This window comes from Sphaerodactylus townsendi, linkage group LG05, assembly GCF_021028975.2.
Source record: "Sphaerodactylus townsendi isolate TG3544 linkage group LG05, MPM_Stown_v2.3, whole genome shotgun sequence".
NCBI lineage: Eukaryota > Metazoa > Chordata > Lepidosauria > Squamata > Sphaerodactylidae > Sphaerodactylus > Sphaerodactylus townsendi.
Window position 1 is genome coordinate 15,662,744 of NC_059429.1, and position 19,786 is coordinate 15,682,529.

Genomic DNA, 19,786 nt, shown 5'->3' on the forward strand with positions numbered 1-19,786 from the left:
TCCAGCCAGAGGTCAGTGAACGCCCTGCAGTCAGTGGGGCCAGGGAAGTTCCTGTGGTTGTGCATAGTCCACTTACTCAGAACTCTTCCCTCCCAGTTACACATATGAGCCTGTACAGTGCTGTCAGGTCACAGCTGACTTGTGGCCACCCCAGCAAGGGAGAAGCAGAAGTCGTTCGCCTTTGCCGTCTCTCCCTTGAACATCTCCCTTCCAAGTACCTACCCTGTTTCGTTTCCGAGACCTGATAAAATCAGGCTGCCTCATGCTACCTTCCCTCCCACCAGTTACATACCTTTTTTGGTAACCTTCTGGCTACATCTGAGTTATGGTGATCTCTAGTGGGGTTTTCAAGGCAAGATATGTTCAGAGGTGCTTTGCCGTTGCCTGTCTCTGCATAACAACCCCTGGTGTTCCTTGATGGTCTCCCATCCCAGTACGAACCAGGGCCAATCCTGCTTAGCTTCTGAAATCTGATGAGATCAGGCTAATCTGGGCCATCCTGGCCAGCATAGCTATTACATATTCTATGTCTTATGATTTTGAAGCAACTGGTGTCTTCGGGTGGGATCTGGTTGTGATTCGGGCAAGGGTGTTCACTGCACACGAGTCATCAAAGCAGGATGAGGAATCAGCGACACAGCTGTGGTTGTTGTTTTTTTCCTCCTTGAAGGCACTGAAGATGGAGAAAGAGACCCCAACCCCCTCAGGCGACAGCTCTGCGCCGCAGCCACCTTTAAAGCACGGGCAGAAGACCAAGCCATTGATCCCTGAAATGTGCTTCACATCCAGCGCCGAGAACACGGAGCCCCTCCCGGCCAACTCCTACATTGGGGAGGATGGGAGCAGCCTGCTGATCTCCTGTGCCAAGTGCTGCCTGCAGGTCCATGCCAGTAAGTGCGGGCTTCCGTTCTACGCTCGGGTGGGTTTCATCTGTCTATGCCTCCACCCTTGCCTTGTGCTTCTTTGGCTTCAAGCAGACTTTTCCGAGTCCAGAAGAGTGCTCCTCAGTTTGCTGCAGCTGTGCTAGAGTTAGCCCATTGGTAAGGGAAGCCTCCTTAAGCCCATCCTTGGCTGAGATGGCCACCGGTGGGCATTGCCTGTCTTTATTCCTGCACTTCTCAAAGCCTTGAAATGGATTTCTAGACTCCCTTGAGTCTGTCAGCCGCTCCTTGATAGAGGCTGCCGTATCTCTTCTTTTCCCTCTTTCTGGGGTCCTTGTGGCATCGGGTCCAGATTTTTCTCTCTTGCTGTGTTGTTTCCTTCTCTGTACCATTTGCTCATTTTTTAAATCGACGTCCGCTGCTCCCCACCACCACCTGTGATTGGTTTGGGATGCTTTTCAGGGAATCCAGGTTGTGTATTTCCTTTTCTTCAAGAGCTGTACAGCTCCTGAGAGTTTGATCAATAACCTGTCAATGGGCCTTTTCCTTGAGTAACAGGCACATAAAAGATGGTCAGACTGTGGGGAGTAACCCCTCTTCTTGTAGCAAGGTTCCAGTTGAGGCTGATTCATGCTTAAATGACTGCAGACACGGTTTGGCGGGGGGGTTCGGGCTTGTCCCTATGACTTGAAAGGTTGTTTGTGCCCAGTTTTCTCTTTCCCACAGCTGCATGGCTGTTTCCTTGTGATGTAGACACTCTGCCCACTGCACCATCCTGGTTCTTCAAGATGTGTCTGATAATGATGATCTCTTACCAATGTCACAGTACGGTGCTAACCCTAACAAGCCTGGTTGTTGTGGGTTTTCCGGGCTGTGTGGCCGTGGTCTGGTAGATCTTGTTCCTAGCATTTCGCCTGCATCTGTGGCTGGCATCTTCAGAGGTGTATACACCTCTGAAGATGCCAGCCACAGATGCAGGCAAAACGTTAGGAACAAGAACTACCAGACCACGGCCACACAGCCTGGAAAACCCACCACAACCAGTTGAATCTAGCCGTGAAAGCCTTCGACCTTACAAGCCTGTTTGCTTGCTCTGAAGAGCAGTGGGAAGAATAATAGAAACATAGAGTTGAAGGGACCTCCAGAGTCATCTAGTCCAACCCCCTTCACAATGTAGGAAATTCACAATTACCTCTCCCCCACACCCGCAGTGACCCCTTCTCCACACTCAGAAGGTGGCAGAAAACCTCCAGGATCTCTGACCTGGACTAAAATGGCTTCTTGACCCCAAGTTGGAATGTCTGAAGGCCTTAACTTCTTCAGACATGTCAGGAAGACTGTGCCCAGATTCTGCCAGACTTTAAAAGGCATTTTAACTTTCAGATGAAGCTGAGAAAAGTGTAGAGTTAGAGAAAAATCTTCCTCTCGAACGTGCTGTCTTCCTCTCAAATGTGCTATTTATAGATGTTATCCATGTGGGAAACCCTGCCCTCCACAGGAACAGTGGCATCCTCTCTGGAATGTTCTCTGATGACTTTCTGGAACGTACTCAGGCTTTAAAGGTGTGTGTGAACAGCACAGAAGTCAGCAATGCCCTTCATCAATAACACCCACAGGCGATGTCCTTCATTCATGTGACAACAGCCAAAGTACAGCAGAGGGGCGGGGGAGGGCTCTGATGGCAAAATAAGTTGGCAAATAAGTAAGGAGGAGATCCAAGACCTTTCCCGAAGCTGGACTTCGGAAAACCACATGAAAGACCAAGTGGCATTTTTGCAAGCAGTAGCTCAATCCCCCGCTACCTTGGTTCCTCCAATGTTTTCCGTTATAGATTGGGCTCCCAGCAAGACAGTATCTATTTGAGGAGAGTTCGTTATTTTATTGGGTACTTTTCTCCCTCTGACACATCCATTACAGGCCGGCCTCCTTCACATGCTTCGGCCTGAGTGGAATAGTTAATTTGGAGGCAGGGAAAGGCCTGTGAAGAACAAGGAAAATGCTTTGGAAGTCTTGGGCTGTTTCCGCATGGGCGGAATACAGCGACCCAGGGACGCTAAGAGCAGCGCCCCTGGGGAGGGGTTCACATGGCCGTCGCTGCCGCATCGCAGCGGCAGTGGCCTCGCAACCCCTGAGTGGCGTGAAGCCGCTGTTTCTGAATCTCGCTCCCTGAGCGAGGTATTTCGGAAACAGTGGCTTCCAACGCAGCAGCTGAAAGGCGCCATCCCCCCCTTTCCCGAACGCCTACCTTGTCTCCTGGCTTCCGGCTTGTTGCAGAGGCCAGGGGACACGCCCCCCTGGCCTGCAACTCCAGAGCCATCGCTCCAGGTTAGCGGAAACGTGTCCCCTGAAGCTTCTCGCAACGATTTGAACCCAGGAAGTACTAATGAACGGCTTATGACGTCAATATGGCGCCCAGCCTGCAATGCGAAGGGTTATTATTACCGTACGCCTCCCGCCGTCGGCATTGTTTATCCCGACACACCCCCGCACCGTTGCGGAAAGTGCCTAGGTCGCCCCACAGATACTCATACTCAAATGAAGATTTTTTTTCTGGGCTAAAGAACCATCTGCTAAGGTCCAAGGACGTCTGGGGGTAAATGGAAGAACCACTGATAGCAGACTGTCTGCCCATAGAAGTTTTACAAATAGCAGTCACAGGTTCTAAATGAAGCTCTGCATGGGCATTGTTCCCTGTTCTTGCACAGATGTGCCCCTCAAATCACAGCTGTCCTGGAGAAGCCCTCGTTCTTCCTTATAACTCCTTTGTGCTTCTTTCTGCCTTCTCCTGGATGTGTATCGGCATTTTGAGTATCACATCTTCTCCAAAGACAACTCTTCCATTCTCTGCCAATACCGAATTCTTTCTCTCTCTCTCTCTCTCCCTCTCTCTCTCTCTTTTTCTCTTTCCCCCTCTCCTCCCATGGTTGTGAAGCAAGAAATCGATGCTGAAATTTCACAGTCTCTTCGCACAGCGTCGGTCTCCATAAATATTTCAGTTAAGGACAACAGTTTCCATTTTAGTTTCCTGATCAGTTTTCCAAAGGGATGACAGCCGAGCCCTTTTCTTCTTTTTCACGCAGCCTGGGTTACCATTCTTCCCCCCCCCCCCTTTTTTTTTGTGACCTGTCACTTGGCAGGAAGGAGCCTCAAGAAGATGCTTCCTTTTATCTTACTTGAAAGCTTCAACATTACCTGAATATTTAGATTCTTCCATCCTCCTCCCCCTCCCCCCCCCCCCGCCAACATGAATGGTACAGCTGAAGCGTTAGAACATCTCACTCGGCTACCTTGCGGAGAGAAAGTGTGTTTGATTTGCAGCGTTCTTCTCCTGTATGTTAAATCGTGGCTTATAGCAAACGGGCCCTAAAGGAAAAATGGCAGGGCTGTCATAACCCTCAACTTGGTCATGGGACACCTCCATCTGCGTCATAATTCCCTCCAGCGCTACCATTTTGGGGTTACTTTTTGCTCTTCTGGGGCCTGCAGGATAACAAGGCAGGGTCTTGCAGCAAAGCAAGTGCTCAGCAATGAAGTAAAAAAAAGAGTTTGAATTTCTACCTCACCTTTCTCTCCTGTAACGAGTCTCCAGGCAGCTTTTCCCTTCCTCTCCCCACAACAAAGGTCTGACAGTGCATATCAGAGGCTGCCAGCCACGGTCACTAACGGGAACCTCCGCATTTATTTATTTGCTTGCTTGTTTGTTTAATACCCTGCCTCTCTCTCCGCAGGACACTCGGGGCAACTTTTAAAAACACAATGAATACAAAAATAGTAGAAATAAACAGGTGCAATAAATAAACGATTAAAACTTCGGGTTTGGGGGAAAAGCGAAACCTTTGAATCCCAGTGCCAGGAGGCAACATCAGGGGAAGGCTTCAACCTCTATGCTCTGTTGTTGGACCTCCAGAGGAACTGGTTGGCCGCTGTGAGAAAAAACACTGGACTAGATAGATCACTGGTCTGATCCAGCAAGAAGGCATTTCTGTCAGTTTGCACAGACGTGTAGGAGTAGATTCTCTCCCTTTAAATTACCATATAAGGAGGACTCTGGTCAGCGAAAGCCTATTTGAATCTGACATTTGTTCTTCAAGCATGGAAATCCTCCTCTTCGATGTACACGCACAGAGAGCGTCTGGGACTTTGTAGGACACAGACTTTCCTGTGGCATGGTTCACGTGAAGGGACATTTGGGCCACAGGGCCTGTCATTGGAGAGGATCCTACACTCAGATTCCCTTGTTTATGTTCTTTTTGTTTACTTTAAGTGTAATCCCTCCCTTCTCCCCAATGGGGACTCAAGGTGGCTTATATAATCCTCCTCTCCTCCATTTTATCCTCACAACAGCTCTGTGAGGTGGGTCAGGCTGAGAGTGTGTGATTGGCCCAAGGTCACCCAGCAAGTTTCCACGAGTGGGGATTTGAACCTGCCTCTCCCAGACCCTAGTCTGATATTTTAACCACTACCAGCCCTGTCCCAGAGAGGAGAATGTGCAGGTTATTTCTATGTTAACTCTGTTGAAACACAACAGCTGCTGGTTCTGGTGGGTTTTCTGGGCTGTGTGGCCATGATCTGGTGGATCTGGTTCAGTGGTGGGATCCAAAAATTTTAATAACAGGTTCCGATGGTGGTGGGATTCAAACAGTGGCGCCGCTGCCGCACACACGCACCTCCAGTCCCTATTGGGCAGGGAGGTTGCTTTAGTAACCCCTTCTCGGCACTCAGAAAAAAATTAGTAACCACTTCTAGAGAAGTGGTGAGAACTGGTTGGATCTCACCTTGTTCCTAACATTTTGCCTGCATCTGTGGCTGGCATCTTCAGAGGTGTATCACAGAGGGAAGTCTGTTACACACTGTGTCTGTTCTGCTGCTGTTTTCTTGTCTGACCACTGAAATAACAAAGATGTGGAGCGAAGGGTTCTGCTCTTCAATTAAGAACCCTAACCTGAGGCTTCTCTGAGGACATTAAAAGTTTTTTTTAAAAAAAAATTGAAGCTACCTGTGGCTGGCTGCGCTGTTCTGTTCTGTTCTTTCACAGCAAGGCAGGAGGCAGCGTTCATTTTGTGCCTAATTTCCGGTGTGCCTGATTTTCGGTGTGTAAAGACAAACAAATGGGGATAATTTGCTATTTTAACTTTACCACCATGAGATTACTGTTGGTTCTCTTTCTCTCTCTAAACCTCTCGTTTGACAGAGATGGTTTCCTCTGTTTAATGCCAGAGGCATCATTTCAGCCCCTCGAAGGATGAAACATGCACACGGATTGTTTGGCGTTTATTATCCCCCACCCCCTTTTGAAATCAACACATTCTGATTTGTTGCAGGTTGCTATGGGATACGCCCTGACCTAGTCAACGAAGGCTGGACCTGTTCCCGGTGCTCTGCCAATGCCATGACAGCGGTGAGCAAGCCCCTTCTTGGTAGCCAGAGAGGTCTCTTTGTAGCCAGGGAGAGTTGCACTAGAGAGGTGGTGGGGTGCTGCTCAGCTTTCTCTTGGGCTGAGAATGCTTTCAGAAAAGACAGAAAAGACAGAAAAGAAAGGACTGAGAATGCTTTTAGAAAAGAGTGCAGGGCTGATAACAAGCCTGTGGATTGATGAAATGTCCTCAAAATTTCATATTTCATTACAAGAAGGGGGAATGCTTCTAGCCTTCACGAAGATCCTGCTCAGAGGAGGGCCAGGATTCCTAGAAGCCCTTGTGGCTAAGAAGCTAAACATGAAACTATGGCTTGTGAAATGCTCTTTGAAACCTCCAAAGCTAGGTAGGAGATGCTCCAGATTAGGGTCCGGGATTTTGCTCATCCTTTTTCTTTCTTCTGTCTCTAGGACTGCTGTCTCTGTAATCTCAGGGGAGGAGCCCTGCAGAGGACCACGGATGGAAGGTACACGGGCCCAATCCATGAGAGCCACTGCATGTGTTACAGGGGCTGGTCCTGTGCGCTACTCTCCCAGTGTGCTTGCCCCTTCTGGGGGGATGGGGGGACAAAAACTGTTTCTGCGAAGGCCACGGGGAAGAATCAGCTCTGGCAACATTGCGCACCTGACACACACCTGTGCACACGCAGTGCGCTGCTGCTCTTTGCGCTAACCCAAATTTGAGTTGATTTAGCACTTTAAGAGGCCAACCCAATTTTCCAGGGAGTTAAGTTTTTGTGAGGCAAAGCTGATTTTGTCAAAAACAGGTATGATTGAAGCCCAGTGAATCTTCATGCCTGTTTGTATCCGACTGAGCTTTGACTCATAAAATCTTATCCTCTGGAAAATTGTGTTGTTCTTCAAAGTGCTCCTTGGATTTTATAATGCTAATACAGACTAACATGGCTACTCACCTGAATCTATCCGCTAAGAACATTACAGCCCCCTGTCACGCTTGTATTGTGGCCAGCTATTTCCATTGACAGCGAGACCCTGAAAATCTCATTGATTCAGTTTCTTCACTGGGTGCCCTGGCCTGCTTTCTTTTACACTGATGAAGTCTGTTTGCTGATTTTACGATTACCTGCATCTGTTTGGGTTTTGTCTAATGATGTTTTGTGATGCAGTGGCGTAAGAGGTTAAGAGCTCATGTATCTAATCTGGAGGAACCGGGTTTGATTCCCAGCTCTGCTGCCTGAGCTGTGGAGGCTTATCTGGAGAATTCAGATTAGCCTGTGCACTCCCACACACGCCAGCTGGGTAACCTTGGGCTAGTCACAGCTTCTTGGGAGCTCTCTCAGCCCCACCCACCTCACAGGGTGTTTGTTGTGAGGGGGGAAGGGCAAGGAGATTGTAAGCCTCTTTGAGTCTCCTGCAGGAGAGAAAGGGGGGAATATAAATCCAAAGCCCTACTTCTTCTGGCTCTTTTTTTCTGGGAAGGGGGGAAATCCAATCCCGTGGAGTGCCCTGGAATCTCCTTTTCACCAGTGCCCCACCAAATTATTTTAGGAACTGGGTGGGGAGACCGGCTGGGGGCTTTGCTCAGCCGAAGATCACAGGTATTGACTAGTGGAGATTGGATTGGCTTGCAGATTTTTAAAAATGTTGCTTTGGCACATGAGAATGCAGTGGGAAGCTGCTGTCCTGCAGTCAAAGCTCTGCACACAACCCGAGTTCGGATTTTGACGGAAGTCGATTTTAGGCCACTGACTCAAGGTTGACTTACCCTTCTGTCCTTCCAAGATCAATAAAATGAGTACCCAGTTTGCTGGGGGTAGCGTTTAGAGGACTGGGAAAGGCAGTGGCAAACCACCCTATAAAACAGTCTGCCTAGTAAACACGGTGATGCGACATCACCCCGTGGGACAGTACTGACCCTGTACTTGCGCAGGGGACTGCCTTTACCTTGGCACCCACAAGGATCTGCACTGTGTCACTGAAGTTAAGTTGTGGCGATGGTTTTGTGGCTGGCTCCGCCTCCTGCAGCAGCCGTTTTGCAGTGGCAATTCCGTGGCTGCCCCCACTTGGCTCCACCAGAATTCCAAATGTGCCTGCGCACTCAGAAAGGTTGGGGACCCCCTGCTCTAGTCATCAAGACCAATGCAGAGATAGGCTTGATAAGCATTGAGGGTGCATTTTAAAATCTGGGGAGGTTTGCAGCAGACCCCGGTTTGCATCAAGAGCTGCCCTCTTTATACAGCTTTTTTTCTCTGGATCATCAGTGAGACGGGGCAGTGGCTAAGTGGTAGAGCCTGTGCTTGGCATGCAGGAGGTCTCGGGTTCAATCCCCAGCAACTCCAGTTGAAGAGGGCCAAGCACTCAGTGATGTCAGACCTCTGCCTGAGACCCTGGAGAGCTGCTAGCCAGACTGAGTGGACAGCATTGAGTCCTGCCTGGCTTCTTGACCGTTCAGTCTCAAGCAAGGGTCTCATCCTTCTGTGTCCACTGGAGTTAGTGGCCTTCAAAGATGCTTCGCTAGTTAGGACTGCACTGTTGGGGACTTGAATGAGCTCTTCAGCTACAGCCAGCCTCCCCCAAGGTGGTTCCCAGAAGGAGCAGAAAGATCTAGCCCAGTGGTTCTCAACCTTCCTAATGCCGCAACCCTTTAATACAGTTCCTCAGGTTGTGGTGACCCCCAACCTTAACGTTTATCTATTTTACAGATGGAGAACACTGATGCAGAGTCTTAGGTGACCCCTGTGAAAGGGTCGTTCGACCCCCAGGTTGAGAACCACTGATCTAGCCTGCTGCATGCTTATATTCCTTCCCAGGGCGGACAGCGTGCTGGTGTGGAGCTTTTAAGCTTCAGCTGTGTTGAACTTCTGGCCAGTCTACAGCTGACCAGGGAGTTTCTCCAGTGTCTTTCCCCCAGGGATGTACAAGCATTGGCTGTAAGGCTGATCGCAGGAAAACTGTGCTTGGTAGGAAGTCAAGAAACCTAATAAGCCAGAACCGTGGGTGTGTTATGGCCAAGAGGAAGTGATGCAAGCCGGTCCCTATAAATATTGCACTCTCTTCACTTAACAGAAGAAAGGACGTGGTCTGGTTGAAGGAAGACGTTAAAAATTTCCAAAGCTATTGCATTCTTTATTGTACAATCTCAGGAGACAGGAGGGGGAATTTGGGGGGAGTTACCTCTCCCAAGTGTATTTATAGTCGCCCAGATAAGCATGTGCACCTAGAACACAGGTGTCAAACTCGCGGCCCTCCAGATGTTATGGACTACAGTTCCCACCATCCCCTGCCAGCATGATGCTGGCAGGGGATGATGGGAACTGTAGCCCATAACATCTGGAGGGCCGCGAGTTTGACACCTATGACCTAGAACTTAAAACTGGACTTTTCCAGTGAAACGGACTTCTTAGTATCTTTTCTCTGCAGCTGGCCATTGCTTGATCCAGGCCAGTTTGTACCAGCCTCAAGGTCATTTGTTGTTCAGCCAAGTACATCCCACCTGGCCTCCATAACCTCTTCGTCCAACCCTAATGGAGACGTCAGCAGATTTCACATGTCTGAAGTCAGGCGAAGAACAAATTTCCTTCCATGGGCTGTCTGTTCTGTACATCTTGTTCATAAGAGGCAGCAAAGAATTTTTAAAAATGTGAATTGGAATCAAGTCATCCTGGTGGGCTGACAAGGCAGTTTGCTCGTTCTGGAAGTTGTGACTGTAAACTCTTTTGGCAGTTGCTGAGCTTCTCTTTGAGTTCCTCATAGCACCTGGCCATGCTAGTGCTAAAGAATTATGTGTGTGTGTTTTGGGGAAGGAAGAAGAAGAGGAGTTTGGATTTATATCCCCCCTTTCTCTCCTGTAGGAGACTCAAAGGGGCTTACAATCTCCTTTCCCTTCCCCCCTCACAACAAACACCCTGTGAGGTGGGTGGGGCTGACAGAGCTCAGAAGAACTGTGACTACTAGCCCAAGGTCACCCAGCTGCTGTGTGTGGGAGTGCACAGGCTAATCTGAATTCTCCAGATAAGCCCCCATAGCTCAGGCGGCAGAGCGGGGAATCAAACCCGGTTCCTCCAGATTAGAATGCACCTGCTCTTAACCACTACGCCACTGCTGCTCTTAGGTGGGGGGGGGGGCGAGGCTAGCCCATTCAGAGACAGACTTCCATACAGACCATCCTGTCCTTCACTACGGACATAATGTTTGTATCTCCCTCTAAAGTGCATTGAAGACTTTTTTTTTTTAATTGAGAACCAAAGGCAAGAGCAACTTTTCATATATTTTTTTCCCTAACGTGTGTGCTGATCTTCCCCAGGTGGGTTCACGTGATCTGTGCCATCGCCGTCCCAGAGGCCCGTTTCCTCAACGTCATTGAGCGCCACCCCGTTGACATCACTGCTATTCCTGATCAAAGGTGGAAACTGGTAAGAACCACTCAACTGAAGGGCTTCCTTTGGAAAGGCAGCGCTGGGTGAGGGCACGCAGTGGGCCCCCGGCATGGAGACCGAAAGGGGCTCTGTGGCGCAGCTGGCAGGCTTGCCCTTCTCCCTCTGTTGTGCAGACGGGGCTCTGGCCAGGCTGTGGAAAGAGCAAGTATTCATTATTCAGCAGGAGTGACAGCATCGCGTTGATACACAAGCGATAAATTGCGTAGAGACAGTTCCTTTATGGATAACCTGACATTTCCAGTGTGCCATCCTCTTCATTACCCACGCTTGTAAGAGCGAATTAAAAATCCTTTTTTTACACGGGGCTTGCTTGTACTGCTTAATGGGCCTCCCCGGAGAAATTTGTTAAGTCCTCGGCGGCTGCCAAGAAGCTTTGCAAGTTGGCCCTCTGTGTGTGTGTGTGTGTGTGTGTGTGTGTGTGTGTGTGTGTGTGTGTGTGTGTAGAGTGTGTGTAGAGTGTGTGTAGAGTGTGTGTGTAGAGTCTCTCTCTCTCTGTGTAGAGTTGCCTCATGGGTTTGTTGGAGCGGTGGCTCGAAAAGAGCTAGGGATGTTCCTTCAAGGTTCATAGGCCTTTCTGCTACAGCAGGGGTCTGCAACCTGCTGGCAGGGGCTGATGGGATTTGTAGTCCATGAACATCTGGAGAGCCACAGGGAGTGCTACAGGGAGAGGATGTAGAACTCTGTGTCGCAAACACAGTAGCAGAACTTTGAAAGGAGCAAGGGAACTTTGCGTTCGAAGGTCCAGGCAGTGTTCAGATCAAAAGGGGCACATCTTCTGGGAAGCCGTGGCAGGTGCAGAGGAAGAACATCCAGGCAGGGTGGAAGACACGTGTGGAAGACAAGTGAGGAAGCTGTTTGGAGGCACATGAGCAGTGAAAGCAAGGAAATGAGGCAGGAGTGATCTGCCTTCTAACTGCGATGGCCCATCTCATCATGTTTTGGAAGCCAAGCAGGGTGGCCCTGGTTAGTACTTTGGTGGGGGACCATTAGGGAAGACCAGAGTTGCTACTCAGAAGCAGGCAGTGGCAAAAAAAAAACAACCCTTGGTTTGTCTCTTGCCTTGAAAACCCTCCAGGGCCCCTACTAGTTGCCTGTGACTTGATTCCACTTTCCACTGCCCGTGATCTACTTGAGGATGGGGCCCAAAATGTAGCTAGAGGAAGAGGAAAATGAAAGGCCGGTCTGACTGAAAAACTTGTGACTGGAGCAAAATGTTATTCCCCTCCCTGGCGCAAAGTAGAGAGGTCAGAAGAAACAGTCAGGGTCAACCTGGGTGGCTCTCCAGGTAAGGCTGGAGGCTGGATCAAGGAGGCTGGAGAAGAGCTGGTAGAGCCATAGCCCACTGAAGGGAAAAGTGTGTGGTTGGTTGAGGTGGGCGTGGGGTGGGGGGATGGGATGGGACGGGACGGGACGGGACGGGACAGAGGGCTGTCTCAGGCAACTTCAGCGTGTCATACAGGTAGGACAAAATGTTCTAATGGAAATTTGTCGCTGTTGCAATATATCTTTGCATTCGGATAGCCTTGAAGGCATTCCTAAGGACTCGGTGAGGAATTTGGGTAATTCATTCACACTCCACTTTTCTCCTGAATGGGGAAGCAAAGTGGTTTCTCTTCTCCTCCCTTTTCTCTTCACAATAACCCTGTGAGGCTGAGAGGGTGTGATTGGCTCCACATCACCCACTGAGCTGCCATGTCACAAGTCTGGGTCTTCCAGATCCTAGAACCATGGTGGCAAACCTATTGCACTCCAGATGTTCATGGACATCTTCAGAGGATATGTGGATAGAATTCCCTGAATGAGGAACGCTTAGAAACACAGCACATGCTATGCCTCTGAAACTAAAACCACCAAGACCACGGCCCCACAGCCTGGAAGACCTACAACGTCCTGTTGATTATGGCCGTGAAAGCCTTCAACAACATATTTAGATTTGCATATAGATGGCACCTTTGCCCACAAAGTCCAAGGTATCTCAAGTGGGCCAAAGGTAGACTGATGGAAACTCTCCCCTTTTGGATAAACGTTTTAAAGGCAAAAGTATACTCCTCATTTTCCAGTTGATCTAAAACATAAGTGTCAAACTCAGGCCCTCCAGGTGTTCATGGACTACAGTTCCCATCAGCCCATGCCAGTAAGGCCAATTGGCCTTGCTGACAGGGGCTGCTGGGAATTGTAGTTCATGAACATCTGGAGTGCCATAGGTTCACCACTGACACTTTAAGCTCTACACCAGACTGGTAGGGAAAAATCTCTGCCCAAACTTTCTCATTACCCTCTTTCCTCTCCATGAACCTGGGGGGAGTGGGGGGGGGAATGCTTCACAGCCATGTCTGGGCAGCCCGTTCTTATTCAATTTCATGCAGCTCAGCCTCTCCTGGAATGGATGCAAAAAGAAAGGCGTTTGTATGGAAATAGCTTGCTGGGGGGGGGGGGGGGGGGGAAATCACAGCGCAGCAAAGAGGATTGACATATACTTGGCAGCACCTAGACTGCAACCCCAGTCTTTGTAAAGACCAGGAAGGCCCTCTGCTCCTAAAAGGGCCTCCTCTTTCCTTTTTCCTACTCCCTTTCTCACTGCCCTAATTTGCAAAAGCAAGTGCCCGCCCCCGCCCCCCCCCCCCCCAGTTTCCCCTCTCTTAATCAGAATTGTGTGATCCTCTGCCTTTTCTGTAAAATCTACAGTGGGTGAAACAGACCAGCCTTGAATTAGCCCCTCAGTGGGAGTGAGAAGCCAGCCAGGTGGACCCCCCCCCCCCCCGCAGTTCACTGGCTTTACAAAGCAAATGCACCACCACTCTGGAGAGCATCACTCCTCTTTGTTATAACTCGGCAGCAACAGGTGGCCTTCTGGGAGACACAGGGGTGCCGTGGCCTTGCAAAGAGAAAGAGAGGCATGCAAGGGTGTGGAACAGAAATGAGCTTTCTGTGAACAGACAGTGATGTGGGGGGGGGGGGGGCTCTTTTGACAGGATTCGAAAAGAGGGAGATGCCTAGTAGAGAGAGACTTATATAGGCTGGTAAGGCTTTTACCCCTCTGTGTTCTCTAAGAAGCAGGGCCTGGCTCCCAGTACTTAAAAAATGGACTGATAACCCCACCCGCAATACAATGCTCTCAATCACACCTTTGCATGGCAGGTTCCACCCAAACAGCTAATGATTGGTTCCCCACCCGGGACATGGACAATATACCGCACTAAACTTTCCCTTCTCACTTAGACACAATGCGTAACAGACTTCCCTCTGTGATACACCTCTGAAGATGCCAGCCACAGATGCAGGCGAAGCGTTAGGAACAAAATCCACCAGACCACGGCCACACAGCCCAGAACGCCCCCCAGAACCAGAAGTACCTACTGTTTCCCACATGCAGCCATATCCTCTCTAGCTCTGACAAAGAGGGCTAAGAGGGAACGGCAGACCTGAGGGTTGATCCAGGGGTTCTCCCTGTTTCCCATCCAGTCTACTCAGACTGCTGATCCAGCTGGCCCTGTATGAAGACTTAAGACCTGACTGTTTGTCCAGACTTGTTGAGATGAGTCTTCTCTCAACAAGACGTTTGGTGGTCTGGCAACGCTGACCTGAAGGTGTTGCTTAAAGGCTGAGAAGGTTGTCCCCGGCTCTTGAAAGAGCAAGACTGCCAGCAGGTCCCATCCCTTCCCAATTGGCCATGCTGGCAGGGGCTGATGGGAATTGTAGTCCATGGACATCTGGAGAGCCGCAGGTTGCAGACCCCTGCTCCAGACAATGCTCTATGCTGGCTGCTGAAGCCAGGGCTCTGCACTCATGCCACACAGTGTTTGGCACTGGTTGAACCATCCAGTGTTCTGAATGCCTCTTTTCCTTCTAGGTTTTGTGGCTTAGAAGGGCTTTCTGTGCTCCAGCGGCAGGGCTCCGGAGCCGTGGGGAGAGAGCTGAATCTGTTTGCCCAGCAGACCCAGCTCTTCCTTATTTTGCATCAGATATCCAAGACCTAGACATGTGCCTTTGGAAGCACCGAATTTGGATTCTTTTTGTGCAGGGCTGTTTAGTTGGAGAACAGCCACACCCTCAGTGTGTCCGGGGCATTGCTTTTGACCCAAATCCAGCCCTCTCTCTGATCCTCAAGAGATGATTTGGATGGAAGAACGGAGGCAGCGAAGGCCGGCAGTGGGTCCCTGTGGCCTGTTCCCCTGGAGCAGACCCCTTGCCTTGCACTGGCCCGCCACTTCGGTGCTGGTGTGACTCCTGATTAATGGGGTGTCACGGGCCCCTCATGTGTGAATTATTTATTGTGCAGGGTTTCAGAATAATTAGCTGTCATTCCCTCTGGTGGAGTACATGAATTGTGGCGTTTGTCACCTGGCAGACAGCCCATTTCTTACTCTGGGTAATGGCAGCGGTGTAGTTTCCCAGCATGCCTCTGTTTTGGGGGCGCTCATGTGGATATGGCCCTTTCTTCTCCCACCTTTATTGGATTTATTCTGTCATCTTCCCTGATAAAAGTTTTGTTGTGATGGGGTGACGGCAGTATCTTTATCCCAGTCTGAGTGGTTGTCGCACCCCCTCTTAATGTATGATTCAGCACACTGGCTTGGGTCACATAAATTGATGGATTAGATGTTCGGCAGTATGCGATAGATCATCTCTTCCCTATAAGGCAACCTGGCCTCTCTTACAGATCTTCCCTTGCAGTGCATCAGGTGTGTTCTGGTGTGTGCAGCTCAACCATGTGGAGGTTTACCATCCATCACTCTTGTTAACTTCACTGTCCACTCTAGAAGACATCCCACTGTTTCAACCGTGAGTTGCTGTTGCACAGGGGACCAGACAGATTGGTTCCCCGTAGGATTAAAATTGGAAGCCCACCAGTCTAGTTCATTCTTCCAGCGCTGGCTCATTTCAACCTTGAAACGTTTGGATCGGGGAACAATCACCCAGTCCCGGGGTCTGTCTGGAAGTGACGTAGAGTCCCTCTGGTATCTGGTGGAAGCTGCCATTCCATCTCTTCTGTCCCTCCCTAGACCAGAGACCCCAGCATCACCAAGCCTTTGAGTACCTGAGCCCTGAGCAGAACCTACTCACTTGTAATAACCTTTGCCTTTGGGTTACTCTGCCTGCCATGTTCAGACTTTAGAGCAGTGTTTTCCAACCTTTCTGATGTCACGGTACCCTTGACCTCACTCTTCATATCTCACGGTACCCCTGCCATCCTCCCCCCACCTTTCCCTCCCAGTTCCTCTGCTTGCCACCCCCCACCTTCTCCTCCCAGGGTGAAGGGAAGCACGGGGGGTGGGGTGGAAAGTGGCTGCTGACCTTGCGGCAGGCCCTGTCCCCTGGGCTAGCTCCATATCAGAGAGAGGGCTGGATTTGGGTCAAAAGCAGTGCCCCGGAAGACACTGCAAAAGTGAGGGGGGCTGGTAGCATTGCCATGGCACCCCAGGGTACCATGGAACCCTGGTTGGGAGTCGTTGCTTTAGAGCAAAAACTGCCAGAAAGCCAGGAAAATCAGACAATGCCAGTGGGATCTCATTACTAAATTGTTGATACCGCAAATCCCTCACTGAGTAGGGCAAGCGCTGCTATTTGCCATGTCTGATTGAGACATTTGGAGAGATTGTTTTGCCCTACATCTTGGCTCAGAGGTGTGTTTTCTGTAGCGTAGGCTAAGAAATGGCAGCTGGAGCCTCAAGATGGGGACCCACCAAATTTGCAGACTTCTTGAAGTTGCAATATAACACTCCATGTTTTATTTGCAGGATTCTGCAAGGGTCGTGAAACATTCTGGTGGGGGGATCAGTAGAATGCTCAGGGCTGGCAGTGACTGAAAAGCCCCTGTCTTGTGTACCCACCAAGCGCGCCTCTTTAATTGGTGGGACAGTGAGGATGACCTCGCCCTGCAATCTTCATTCCCAGATCTTGGAGATCCACTGCCAGTCTTGAGTAGACAAGGCTGACTGATGGATTAAGGGTTTGATTCTGCATAAGGTGTTGGGGATGCTGGAGCTGTGACTGTCATTGGAGAAAGTCCAAAGCAGGGGTCTGCAACCTGCAGCTCTCCAGATGTTCATGAACTACAATTCCCATCAGCCCCTGCCAGCATGGCCAACTGGCTGATGGGATTTGTAGCCCATAAACCTCTGGAGAGCCGTCGGTTGCAGACCCCTGGTCCAAAGCATGAATTACACCCAGGTTCATCTGGTCTAGATGTCTTCTTCCCTTCCCTCAGTCAGAGATCAGCACATTTTCCCCTGGAAACCTCAAAAGGATGGGTTTACCTCCTTGCTTCCAGCCTCTGGAGCAAAGAGGAATTCTGCCCTTCAGCCAGGAGGAATCCTTCCAAGCTTCTGTCACTGAATGGACTATCCAGAGGTCCTTCTTAGCCTTCTCTGGGAATTGGCAACAGTACAGAAAGGTCCTGTAATGAATGAACGCATTGTTTATTATGGTCGCTGAACTGCACAGTCCTGGAATGAAACCCGCCCATGTCTCCTGTGGTGCTTAATTCTCCAATGTGTACTAACACAGGCCTGTGTCTTTTCCCAGAAATGCGTGTACTGCCGGAAGCGGATGAAGAAGGTTTCCGGGGCCTGCATCCAATGCTCCTACGAGCACTGCTCCACCTCCTTCCACGTCACCTGTGCCCATGCAGCTGGAGTGCCCATCGAACCTGATGACTCAGCCCTAAAGTCGTGTCTGCTCTGCTTCAACCTACGAAACCTTCCAGTCACATACCATTGAAGTGTCATCTGCATTTGTCCCACCTCCAGACCTTTTCTTTCGTGGCCCTCCTTGTGTCAATTTGCTACCTTTTTTTTGTAGGTCCCATTTTCCAGGGAGGTATCTTTGGGCCAGACAGTGATCACAAAGAATCGGAACGGGTTCTACTACCGGTGTAAAGTGATTGGCACGACGACACAGACCTTCTATGAAGTCAATTTTGATGATGGCTCATACAGCGACAACATTTACCCAGAGACCATCGTTGTAAGTTGCCCAGGAGCCTCTTCACAACATTGTCATTGGGGGCATCACCTTACTCCCGTTCTCCTTATTCCTTCCTTTGCTCTAGACAAGGGGCCTTCAGCCTTTTTGAGCCTGTGGCACCTTTAGGATGCTAGGCAGGCTGGTGGGCAGAACCACAACATGGCTGCATGGGAGGCGGCAAGTCACAGAGAGGAAGCCCAAGTGCAGGGCAGAAGAGAGTGAGAGAGTGTAAAAGAAACACTGTGGCAGCTGCGTCAGAAACACTGCCAGGTTGACCCTGGTCCAAAAGATATCTGGCTGTCCTCAACCAGGGTCAGGGCCTTTTTAGGTTTGGCTCCAGCTTGGTGGACGCTCTGCAAATGAGACCCGGGTCCTGTGGGATCTCTCACTGTTCCACAGGGCCGGTGAGACAGAGTTTGTTCTTGCAGGCCTACGGATGAGGGCAGCAACAGCATTCCATTATAGTTGGCCTTTCTCCTTTCTTCTTTCCTTTTGCCTCTTCCTTTAATTCATTCTCTTTAGTGTTTTTGGGGCATTGAGACACTTTTGGTGTAACGAACTGAGCCCAGACAATCAGAATCTCCATGAAAGAATGGGATCTTTATTGAAAGGCTTAGAGTCCATTCAAAGGCTTGCGAGCAATAACTACAAAGCGAAAAGAAAGTAACCAAGAGAAATCTGGTCCATCCCCCATACAAACTTTCACAGGCTAACCAGTCTGGGAGAAGCGCCAAGAACTAACAGATAAGACAAACAGGGAGACATCAGGACAGGTGGCAATCTGTAGCCAACCAACATTCCAATCCCTTCTTCACATTTAGGGGTCTTACCCACTTGCCTGTTATGCAAGGGCTATGTGAAGTAAGCCTCCTTCACTTCGGGATAACATACCTGTCCATATACCGGCAGGAGGTTTTATCCCATGCTTTTCAGTGCCTTTCTGCCCCCAACCTTTTCCTAAGATGGAAATATAATGGCATTCAGCCATTCCTCCATAGTAGCTGGGAAGGAGGCTCATGTTTTGTGTCAGGAAAGCCGGAATCTTTGCAAACAAAAGCAGTCTGGCCATTCTGGTGTCTTCAGCGTCCCGAGGGTGAAGGACTTCGGAGGGTGAAGCGATCCAGAGGACAAGCTGGGAATGTCATGGTGGTGTTATGCTTTTGCATATCCTCTGTTGTGATGCTAGAACGAAAGCTTCCACAGTGCATATTTTCAGCCAAGTTGGTCTGCAGTAGAACAGCTAAGCTTGAGTCCAGGAACACCTTAGAGACCAGCACGATTTTCAGGGTGGAAATTTTTGAGAGTCAACGCTGTATTCATCAGATACTGAAGCACAAATGCGGAGATGCACATACAGGGAGATTAATAGTATTTCTATAGGGCCATCCATACTCATGGTCCTTAATCATGCTCCTTACCAAGAGGAACTGACAACCTGAAATTAGACAAAGCAAATTGAGAGGTGATGCTTAAAATGAAGCAGTCCTTCTCTCAGCAAAAAACAGCCTCTCTGTGGTGTGCATGTGTGTGTGTGTGAGAGAGAGAGAAGGGTAGCAGGCCCAGAGCTAGCAGCACTCCAAACAAAGTTGATCAGCCCTCCCGGCTCTGTGAGGCTGCTAATTGTAAAACTGGTGCTTCTTTGTCCCACTGTGAATTTGAAACCATATCTCGTGAATCCTTAGTTGCATAACCCGGAAGGGAGTCTGAGCTCACTACTAGACACAGGTAAAAAAAGTATCACTGATTCCAGACAGAGGAACAGAGCAAGGAAGCTCATGTTAGAGACACACCAAAGGATCCAGAGTTGCCGAATGTGTTTCTGATAAAGCTGGAACATGTCTAGAAATTTTGAAGCAATGAAAAAGGATGGGGTTGGGGGGTTGGAAGGAGGGACTGGAATTTCGGCAAATATTGAAATACATGTTCTCTTTACTATACTTACAAAGTGAAACTTGTTTTACTGCCTTACTGGCCTCAGATTTATCATTTATAACTTAGCATGCAAAATCATAGTATTTGGTGTATTTATGGAATGTCGAAAGCATTGAGTGCCTAAGTTTTCTGCAAGCCAAGTTGTAAATATGCCCAGTTCTTGGGAAAGACAGCAGCAGATAATTGTATCCTGTTAT

At 49.6% G+C, this 19,786-nt stretch overlaps 1 protein-coding gene across 1 annotated transcript in view; it reads left to right on the top strand.

Moving 5' to 3' along the window:
- Nucleotides 1–19,786, top strand: part of LOC125432792 (lysine-specific demethylase 4B-like) — a 136,351-nt gene that overhangs the window by 108,466 nt on the left and 8,099 nt on the right. The window contains 5 exon segments of the mRNA XM_048496731.1: nucleotides 671–890; nucleotides 6,203–6,279; nucleotides 6,706–6,761; nucleotides 10,559–10,667; nucleotides 17,217–17,657. Coding sequence (XP_048352688.1) covers nucleotides 671–890; nucleotides 6,203–6,279; nucleotides 6,706–6,761; nucleotides 10,559–10,667; nucleotides 17,217–17,657 — 903 coding nt within the window.